General features: G+C 37.6%; 1 protein-coding gene across 2 annotated transcripts in view; it reads left to right on the forward strand.

The window, feature by feature from the left end:
- Window positions 1–10,301, forward strand: part of ascc3 (activating signal cointegrator 1 complex subunit 3) — a 339,566-nt gene extending 329,265 nt beyond the window's left edge. Inside the window, exons 40-43 of one of the 2 annotated variants that reach the window (XM_007899134.2) lie at window positions 4,693–4,902; window positions 6,757–6,932; window positions 7,712–7,835; window positions 10,169–10,301. In XM_007899134.2, coding sequence (XP_007897325.1) covers window positions 4,693–4,902; window positions 6,757–6,932; window positions 7,712–7,835; window positions 10,169–10,267 — 609 coding nt within the window. In that variant the 3' untranslated portion in view covers window positions 10,268–10,301. Of the gene's footprint in view, window positions 1–4,692; window positions 4,903–6,756; window positions 6,933–7,711; window positions 8,854–10,168 lie in introns of those variants that run through there. The other variant, XM_007899135.2, reaches the window with a different exon arrangement.
- The last annotated feature ends 1,092 nt before the right edge of the window (window positions 10,302–11,393 follow it).

The following is an 11,393-nucleotide window of genomic DNA, read 5'->3' on the forward strand; positions in this document are numbered from 1 at the left end:
ACTACCAGCTGTATCCTGAGGTCCAGATTAAAGAAGGCTTAGATGGCTGTATTCATAAATACATACATTTTCATTATTCTGTGTTGTCTTTTTTTGTTCTAGCAACAGCTGAGAGTGTGCTCTTCAATATGAAGCAAATTAGTTGATTGGCGAATTGCTTTTCCGGGGTAATATCCCTTTCAAAAAAATAAAAATAAATAATAATAATTTGGTCTCTCCTGCTAGCCTGCATTTTGAGCGTGGATGTTTGAATGGAAGGGTGGCCTCACCATTCCCAACCCACCACATTCTTGTTCCAAGGACATGGCTCAATGACTAATCCAATAGGTTCCATATTATGCCTGTCACTTGGTAGGATCTGACTGAATGCTAGGGCTAGCCAGGTCACTGTACACTGCAATCATTGTAACTGGTTAAACATATAGATAATAATATTCCTTGCATTTGATATAGTGCCTTATCAAGTCATCAAGACGTCTCAAAACACTTCACAGAATATACGGTAAATTAAATTGATTGTATATTTTGAGGGCAGGGTAGCCAATTGGGCACAGCAATGTCCCACAAACTCATGGATTGAGAGACCAAATTATTTTTATTTATTTTTATTTTTTTGAAAGGGATATTACCCCGGAAAAGCAATGCACCAAACAACTAAGTTCCTACTTACTGCTTGGTAAACAGAGGCATGTGGAGTAAGGAAACTTGCCCAACATTTCGCCTTGCCGGGAATCAAACCCAGGTCTCTCACTTGCGAGGCGAGTGCTCTAACCACTGAGCTACAGGACTCCACAACATATACAGGATATTACAGTTGAGACAGCATATACCCATTCATAAACATAAAAGGTGGAGAAAGCAAATCTTGGTAAACCATATCACCAGTTTAAGATGCACCTTCTACATGAAAGTGTAAGCAGGAATCCACCATTAAATGTTTTCATCATCTTTATGGCCTTTCCAATCAAAACCAACAATTTCTGCAGAAATCAGCAGTTGATTGTAGAAGATGGCTTGAGTTTGCCCAAAACTCATTTCTTGTAGGAGCCAGAGACTTTCAACCATCACACTAGGCTGGGTTTAAACCATGACGTGCTGTAGAATACCTGTAGATTATAAGTGTACAATTGTTTCAGGAAAATGTGCCAAGTTTTTGATGTGTGTGACTACATGACAAGGCATGGAGCGCATCTGCAAAGGAGTATGAGCAGCCAGCATGATTGGTTGAAGATGAAAACTTGCATTATGGAAGTTTCCAATTCATATTAAACTCCTGCAAATATAAGAGGTGTGTGATAGTGCATCAGAAAAAAAGACATTAAATAAGCAAATGCCAAAATTACTGCTTAAGTGCCTTCAGTGTGTTAGATCTGACTTCCATTTCCGTGGAATTTAAGGTTTTCTGAAATTTTAATTCAAACACTACACTTGACACATGCAAGCTTACAAGACAATATCCAAACATTTTAAAATTTTGAAGAGTCAATTCGGCATTGTCACAAAAGCAAGGTAATACTTTCTGGTGAATAAATATGTATTGAATGAATTATTAATTATTGTGATGGGTTAAATGTTGATAATACTCCTTACATTTGATATAGTGCTTTTCACATTTGGAGAACATCTCAGAGTGCTTCACAGGATTTTACTGTAAAGTGTAGTGACTGTGTTGTAGGTAAACACCTGCAACCATAATGTATAATATATATTTACAATGTATATCACAATTGATAAACCAAATTAATTTGTTTCAAAAATAAGCCTTTCTAAAATGCATGTTTGAATTTGTGAAGAAAATAGTAATTGTGCATTTGAGCACAAACCTGCAGCCTAACTATTATCAAGGTTTTTAGATATAAGCCCATTATCATGCTCTGGGACATCCTCCCGATGTGAAAGGCGCTAAACCAAATGCAAGGATTATTTATCACTTGGCAGGCCAGGCAATGATTATTCCAATTCTGGGTGTCTCTGCCAGTGATGCTTACTGGAGACTTTTTATCTACTGATATATAAACAGAGTAAAAATATATTTTCACACAGAAACATTTAAAATGTGGAAAGCCTCAACACAAACTTTCAAACTTTAATTTTTGAAACTAAGTCCATAGAATTTAAAAGGAAAATGGATAAATACTGTGGGTATCAGGGGAAGAGTAGGGGAATAGCAATAGAGCAAATAACTCCAGTCAGGAGAGCTAGAATAGCACAAAAGCAATATGCCGAACCCACTCCATTTATGGTGTAAACTTTCTACGGTTCTATGAAATGTCTAATAAGATGCAGTGCACTAGCAAGATTTTGTTCAGTTTCACAATAACATTTGCTGCAAAAGAATTTGAAGAAAAAAATCTTTATCAGTTTTGCTTGGAAGCAAAAAAGTGAATACTTAAAATACATGTCTCTTGAATATGCTCAATGTTGTTTGTTCTGTAAATAAGACCTGTTATAGTAACCTGTCCATTACAAAAGTTACTTGCTTCCAGAAAAAAATGTTCTGCAATCTGCTGCTGCCAGTTTAGTAAGGCAATCACAGTGACAATAAAAAAAATTGTGAATTATTCTGGAAATTAGTGGGTTTAAAGCATCAATTTAAGTGCTAATTGCAGCCGTAATGAGAAAAGGCAGTCATCACTGTGAGATTTGCATCTGTTCTGCCATCAGTATGCTTCAAACGGCTGGCGACTGGCAGAGGATTCAGCACCTAATTAAATAATTGCATGCAGAGAGGTGTTCTCGTCTGATTCGAATGATGAAGATTAATCCTCAGATAAATATGTTTTGCCCGTATTGAAATGTTTTAGCAGCCTCTGCTGCAATAGCCTAGTTTTTATTTTTAATGAAAAGGCAGCCACCATCTAAGAGCTTTATGGTATATTTAAGCAATAAATTATCTTCTGTAGCTGAATTAGGACAATAACGCCTGCACACTGATAAACAATGAGGTGTTAGCTTGACCGTTCTCCACGCAAATCACACAAGTATGTGCAGGCAGTTTAGGACCCTGTTTAAAAAAAGTATTTTGACCGTGGGGAGGCTATCGGGTGGGACTGGAGATGGAGCGAGAGGCTACATTTCATTTTTTAAAAAACTCTTGTTTCTGGAAGTTTATGCAACCAGATTCTGCTAGTTGTATTTGACAGTGATGATACTTCCTACAATTTTTTTAATTAACCATTATTTCAGAAACGTATTATCTAATTAATGTTTCCACCTCTCAATAATATGAGCGCGGTGTGTGTTTGTACAATTTTATGTCTATATATTTTATATATATTTTAAAAACGTAAAGTGCATAACCCAAAAGTTAAATCTAATAATAATGAGATAGCTCCATGTGTTTGTGGCATGTGGAACTTTGACTGATTTGGATATTATAATAAATGATCCTTGCATTTGATATAGCGCCTTATCGCATCTTTGAGGCATCTCAAAGCACTTCACAGGATATATTGTAAAGTGAATTGACTGTATATTTTGTGGGCGAACTCAGCAGCCAATTGCACACAGAAGTGTCCGACAAACAGTCGTGGATTGAGTGATCAGATTATTCTTATTTTTCTGGGAAGGGATCAACTAATAACCGGGTTCCTACTTACTGTTAGGTGAACAGAAGTGTATGGAGTAAGGAAACTTGCCCAACATTTCGCCCTGCCCGTGAATTGAACCCGGGTCCTCTTACTTGCAAGGCGAGTGCTCTAGCCACTAAGCTACAGGACTCCACAAATTCTTAAGCATGGTGATGGGTTTCCAAGTATGTTAGACACCTGTTTGACTAAATAAAAAGTTTTATGCTTATTGGAAATTGTTGTCCCTTTATTCCATGCCTGTCTCCCTCACTTGCTATAGTCAAATCTCCCAAGTTCTTCGCAGCTAATTGCAGCTAATTCCTGGCCTGATAGACACTATACATGTGTAAATTTGTATTGTATTGTCAAGTGTAGTGACTGTATTTATACCCATATGTGACTGGGCTATATGTGATAGCAAAATCCCATAAACAAGCATGAAGTGAACAACAAATGTTACCTGGGGGGATTGTTGGACAAGACACCAGGAGAAACTGCCTTCTCTTTCTGAATTCCGAATAATGCCATGGGATCTGTAATGTACACTTGAATAGGTCGACAGCACTTTGATTTAATGCCTTGTCCAAAGGATGTCACTTCTGACAATATAGTTCTCCCCGAGCACTATAGTGGAGTGTCAATGATAGCAAGCCACTTATTTTCTACCATCCCTAAAGGCAGGCCTCACAGAGGCAGAGTTAATTTACAATTCCTTCCTGATTTTAAAATGACCATATCAAGAAATAAAAATAAGATTTTCTTCAAATTTAAATTTTGCTGCAAGTTTCATAATTATTATAAAATAGATTAAAAAAGTTTCTAATATTGTCATCATCCTTCTTTCTTACTTGAAGCGCAATAGAAAGAAATTGGAGAAAACGAGTGACTCACAGTTTTTCATTTATCGTGTGGTGCATTGAACGGTCATGGGTCAACTTGTAACCAGTTTAAAACTCGTATCAGAATGTGGGCAGGAATAGTGCATTATACAGTCTTGTTGTCGTTTACACACTGCACTTTTATTATTGAGCAGCTGTGGACCATTCATTCAGCAGACTCCAGAAAACTGAGCATTAGTTGCCAACGAATTGCATAATTATTCCAACTTCTGCTGTCCTTTCAGGCTTGGAACTTCCTCTCCCATCTGCCAGTCATTGAGGTTTATCTAAGTATCAAGGGCTGGTGGGACAACGGTGCAGTGGGCCAGAACGAGAAAGTACTGCCCAGTGTGGGCACTGGCATTCGAGATGAAAAGAACTGGACTCAGCTGCACGCTGATCAGGAATACGTACTCCAGATCAACCTACGCAGGATTAGCCTGGGACGGAGTAAGGTACGACTGGGCTACTGCCAGAAGCACATCTTACGTGAGCATGATGGGCAGTGTTGCCAGTGCTTTGTGCTGGCTGAAACATAAAAACATGGGATTCAGTCTGACACAAGCTGTCCCTCTTATCTCAGCGATGTTTTTGTTATTTTGATAACCATCCAGATGATAACTGGACAAATTATTGTAAGTTGAAAATGAAGAAGGATATTATTTTCACTGTTTTGTGTCAACACTCAACACTGTCCATTGTGAAGCCTGACTAATATGTTATGGAAAATGGTGTGTTACATAGAATGTTTAATGCAGTTTTCTTATTAGGTATGAAAGCCATCAAGTCCCACATGTTGCTGTGATTCACATAGATTTGCTGATGATCATTGTGCTGCTAGTGATGATACACAAACAGTGGCTTATCAGTGGGTTGATTTTGACTCATTGCACTACAGTTTCTATGATGCTGTTGGTTCCTGTGTTTCATTTCTCCCCCACCTCATCCAAAATCCTTCTCAATTTTGAAACAATAGCAATTAAGGAGCATATGTGATTACCTGAAAATATTAAATCCAAAGATAAATTAATTTAAAAAATAAATACATCTATATACTCTATTATTTATCAACAGCTGTAACCGTTGCAACCAGTTTCATTTAATCGGCCTGCTCTCTTTTGTCTGGCATTTTTATTTGACCTGGAAAGGCTTGATCTTTGCTTCTTAGGCATCTTTATCCCTTAAGATTAAGAAAATGTGCTATTGAACTTACTAGCATCCCTTGTTCATATATTTGCACACATACCCTTTTGGGAGGACTCCTGTGGGAGAATTCCTGTTGGGAGAACTCAGTGGGAACACTCCTGTGGGAAGACTCCTGATTGCAAGGACTCTTGTGGGAGATCTTGTGTTGGGAGTCCATACAAGTGGGATGAGTTGGTTTAGGTCACGATAGGAGATCTCTGAAACAAAAAATGTCCCTGACTCTCACCCATGCAAGACTTTTCCAATGAGGTATAGATCAGGTCTCTACGTCAATCGGTTAATGCGTTCTTGGCAGACAGACACAGATATTTTGTCTTTATTAGTATAGATATATTTCCATTTTTGGGTAAGTAATATACAATAGCTGGTAGTTTTTTTATTTAAAATGTATCATTTGGGTGGAAAAGATCAAAAGACTGAAAAGTAGCTAACATGATTTGTTCATAATCATTCTTAATTTGTTAATTCACCCAAGAATTGCATTTTGTCTTGCCTCAAAAAACATGCACCTGAAGCGTCGAATACACATCTGGTTGCTGCAACATAAGACCACCTAGGCCCTAGTGGCCCTGCAGAGTGGAACATTTTAGTTGATCTTCAGATTGACTAGAAATCTAGGGCTTTTCAGCCTTGAAAAGAAAGGGAACATTACAGAGGTACATAAAGTGATGATTGGAATAGCAAAAACCCAGCAGAACACTTTCATATATGCTAAGACAGCAGGACATTAGTGCACAGAGTCATGAAGGACAAATTTAGACCAGGCACCAGCAAGCATTTATTTACACAGATTGTAATTTTCATCTGAAATGAGTTATTGGGATGGTGGAAATCAATATAGTGCGCTAATTTAAGAAACAGTTTGATGCAGTGATAGGAAGACTGTGGGGGTAGTGTATTCTAGAATGAAGAGAATGGTTAGGCCGAAGGGCTTTCTACCTCCAAACCTCTTTTGTCATGATAATAATGTTTATATTTGTTATAGTGCCTTATCACATCAACAAAACATCTCAAAGCATTTCACATGATTTTCTGAGCCAGGCTGATACTCCAAAACAAACAAAAAAATCTATCTCTGTTCATAGTTTTGTGTTTGCCAACAGGGAAAGCATGAGAGCAAGGCAATAACACCACATTTCCCAAAGGCCAAGGACGAGGGCTGGTTTATAATCCTAGGGGAAGTGGACAAGAAAGAATTGGTAGCTCTGAAACGAGTGGGATATATTCGCAATCGAAGCACAGTCTCCTTAGCCTTCTTTACTCCTGAGAACATTGGAAGGTAAGATCTAGCCACCTTTTCATTAGTTGTGCCACATTTAACAATTCACCATGAATCTTCCCATATCAAAGGATGAGGTGGGCATGATAGCTGCATAAGGGAAAGTGAAAGTGAGTATGAATCTGTCTACCATGACATTTTAATTTTCCTGCCATTATTATGTGCATTTTGTCAGTTTTCAGCTCAGACCATAAAATAGGAAGACTACATGCAGCAGGGTATACAATAGCTTGGATACACATAGCGCCATTCAGTACGTCTCAAAGAGCGTTCATACTATCTCAGATAGGGAGGAAAATTGACACTATATTTTTTAAATCCACATTTTTCTTTAAATGGACTGTTTATTAAAGAATATTCAATAGTCATTTTGATCTGGTACAGTGGTTATTATTGTCTCAAGTGGTTATTATTAATTTCAAGATGAATGTGGGTGTTAATATGAGAAAATATACATCCCTTTGAGATTGCCTCCACTTTAATATTCTGAACTTTTTTAAAAAAATAACAAAAAATGGATAAAAATATGAATATTTTGTATCAGCAATATGTCTACTATAATGTACCTAAAGATGATGTTATGCAAGAAAATATGTTTTCCACTAATTGTTGTGTAATCGGAATACAAATGTACATTACATTATTTTAAAGTGACATTGCATTCCACACAAGGACATGCTCCATTGAGATAAATGAGTTTCATAGAGTTTAGTGAACGCATCAGAGTGAACGGAAAGCTGAACAGAAGAACTAATATTTATTTCACCTTCTGCTTTCAGATACATCTACACTCTCTATCTGATGAGTGATAGCTATCTGGGGATGGACCAACAATATGACATTTATTTGGATGTGAACCCACCAAGCGTTGCTGCTCAGGTCAACACCGAGGTCTCTGATGCTGTGAGTGATCTGGCTGTGGAGTGACGTGACAAGCATGTGTTAAACAGCCAGGAAGCAATGATCTTATGGTGCAGATTGTGCTGGTGTGCTGGAGCCGAGCTGAAATTACCTGATATTTGCCTTAGTAGATGCAACTTCTAACCTCAGACTCGCAGGAAATTGCAAATGGCAACTGAGGTGACCTCCAGTATGGATCGTCTGCACAGCTTGTGGCCTTATATAAAGTTACATTTTGGATTAGTGCTACACCTAGATCATTTGAAACTCTATTAATCTATCAGGGCACCAAACAGTGAGCTGAAAAGTTATCCATTAAGAATCACAACTTCCTTCTACATTATTTTATGCATGTATTGATGTAGAAAGACGGTAGGCTTTTTTTGAATTTTATTTTTTAACCAAAATAGCATTCACTTGGATTCTGTCAAAACTCTTCACCTTAACAATAAAAAAAATCTGCTTTCTTATCTAAAGTAGCATTGGGCTAAAATTAGTTTCTAATTGCTGCTGGTGTATTTAAAAGCTCATTGCATTCTGTATAGTGTAAATTATTTTGAAAGCAGCCCACAAACTTCTTATCAACAACTTCAGCATTGCAAAATTGATGCCTCCACAGTCAGCACAATTGTTTTTGAATTAAAATTAAATTAAAATATTTTTATCTGTATGATAGGAAAGAAAATAATGTAATTTAAAGGCAAGTTGTGATTGAAAATTCAGTCCCTTGTAGACTGAGTGCAAAGGGTATTCATTTCCATGGTAACTTCAAGGCTGAACTTGACACATTCGTAACCATGGGTCAGGTTAAAGAAAGCAAAACCTTTCGCTGCAATGACTGCCACAACACTCAATTTGTCAATATCAATTTAGCTGAATCTGTGAAGAATAAGTTTTGGCAGAAAATACTTTCACAGTGTGAGAAAGATCTAAGGGTTGCTGGAAAAAGGGAAACTTGCATTCAGTATGAGTTTACAGTGCTGGTTGCAGACATGAGAAACAATTAAAGTTAATTGCAATACATCTGTCTTGTGTTTTTTTTGTCTGGGAAGGATTATTTAACCATTATTATTGTCTATAATATACAATATATTCGCCCACAAAATATCTAGTCAATTCACTTTACAGTATATTCGGTGAAGCACTTTGAGATGTCTCAAAGAAGTGATAAGGCGCTATATCAAATGCAAGGATTATTATTATTATATAATAGAAGTGAAGAAAGCCCCATGAAATTAGGTAAACTTTTTTCTAGAGATTTTTTAATACTGTACACACTAATTAAAAAGTTGCATTAATTTTTACTTCTTATTTTACCAATACTTTTGTAACATTGAAAATAGATACTACAAGTTTTTTATGACTACACCACGAATAAGTCATCAAGTTATTTTTTGTAATCCTTTTATTTGTTCTAAAAGTGAGCTAACGCTGTTGCTGCCTCTCTGGAGGAGTAGTTGCGTGCTTCTGTCCATCTCAAGCCTGATTCCAGTGCATGGTACAGATGCAAAGTGTTCACTATGTGATCAGTTAGAGTCAGATAGGAACCTGGACCAATTTTTAAAAAAGCAAAAATGCCAAATTCGCAAAAGCTGCTCTGAGGAAAGGGGCAGAGAACATTGAGGATCTTACTGGTAATGCTAGGAACCGTCAACTTGCCTTGGTGCTGTCCTAGGGCTGGTCAGGAACACCCTCTCTGAGATATACGCATGGTTAGTGTTCCAGACTGCGATACCTATCCACAAGATGGGTGACCCCAGTAAAACCGAGAACTATCAAGGAATCTTACTGGGTTAATTGGCTTTTAAGGTGCATTGGAGGCTCGTGGTTTCAGGAAATAACAGGTTGGATTTTGTTCTTGTGATGAGTGTGGAGTAAGTTGTGGCTTTGTATGAGATTATGGAACATTGTAGGGACCATATCAATTGCCCTCATTTCAATTTAGTGCCTCATGAAGCCCTTGTAATAAAACTGGCTATTAAGGAATACTGGATTTTATGAAATGTATGACCAATATGTATCAGCCTGGCACAACGGTAGCATTCTCACTGGAACGTTGTGGGTTCAAGCCCCATTTTGGGGCACGATTATTTAAGTAGAGTGTGACCCTTCAGGGAAGAATGTGTATTCCAATCCAGATACAAGGCAATTTCCATGCGTAGGGTAGAATGTGTATGCAGAACTCTATCTGATTTGGATACTCTTAAACATGGTGATGAATTTCTGCATGTGAGCCACCCAGCAGACCAAAGCTAAAGCAAATAATTAAAATTATGAACCAGTAGCCTCAACTAGACTGACAGCACATTAAACTAATACTGTGATCTTTCCCACAGGATCTTGCTCCTGTGTATCCAGAACGAGATGTGTCTGATGCCAGGGTCACATCTGCAGCATGTTCCACCTGCCAGGTACCTGGTGTGAGACTGAACTGACAATGTGATCGCAGCCGTGTGCTGTAATATTGATTTTTTTTCAATAAAGATACCTTTGTAATCTCATATTTTCTTAACACTGCATTCAAAGGTTTATCTTAACTGCTCATTACTATTTCTAAAGACATTTCTATGACATCTAAGTGAGTGTTTAATTCTCTGTACCAGTTGCAAACGACAGGATCCTAGTGTGTATATGCAACTTGCTCTGTGGGAGTTGATTGACTGATTTGCTATGGTGTAATGAATTTTGGGCTCTGGAATGTTTCATTAATGCCTGAGTGAAAGTGTTAGGGTTATATACATTCCTCAATACCTCCGACATAATCCCACTCCGGAAACAAAAACTGGAAGTATTGACTGTCTGCAACACAGATGTGACAACATGTGAATTACTTACACAAATGCCTCCCTAATATTTGTCAGTCTCCTCCCAGACCGCCCCAGAAAGCAGGGATTGGTTTTATTTATATATTATATATATTACAAACACTTAATAATAATAATACTTGCATTTGATATAGCGCTTTTTACATCTTCTGGACATCTCAAAGCGTTTCACAGAATATACTGTAAAGTGAATTGACTGTATATTTGTGGGCGAAACACGGCAACTAATTGCACGCGGCAGTATCCCACAAACAGTCGTGGATTGAAAAGGACCAATTTATTATTGTTTTGTTTTGGAGGGATTATTATTAGGCGTGTGGAGTAAGGGAATTTGCCCAAGGTTTCGCCCTGCCTGGAATTGAATCCAGGTGTCTCGCTTGCAAGGCGAGAGCTCTAACCACTGAGCTACAGGACTCCACGTATATAGAGAAGTAATTGATACCTTCAGTTTTGTAAAGAATAGATAGACATCTCATTCCAGATACATATTAGGCAGGCAGAGTATCTTGTGTGAATACTGTCTAATTCCCAGCACCTTGGGACGTCCTCCCGACGTGAAAGGCACTATACAAATGTAATTTTGTATTGTATTGTGATTCACACTCTCTTCCAGTGGACAGGGAAATTTGTCATCTTTAAATCTACATTTAAATCCCAAAGCGGGATTAAGAGATTACATTAAATATATTACAACTGCATATCTATCTGGAGTAACTATTATACGTTAGATATACTT

This window comes from Callorhinchus milii, unplaced genomic scaffold, assembly GCF_018977255.1.
Source record: "Callorhinchus milii isolate IMCB2004 unplaced genomic scaffold, IMCB_Cmil_1.0 Scaffold3, whole genome shotgun sequence".
Classification (NCBI taxonomy): domain Eukaryota; kingdom Metazoa; phylum Chordata; class Chondrichthyes; order Chimaeriformes; family Callorhinchidae; genus Callorhinchus; species Callorhinchus milii.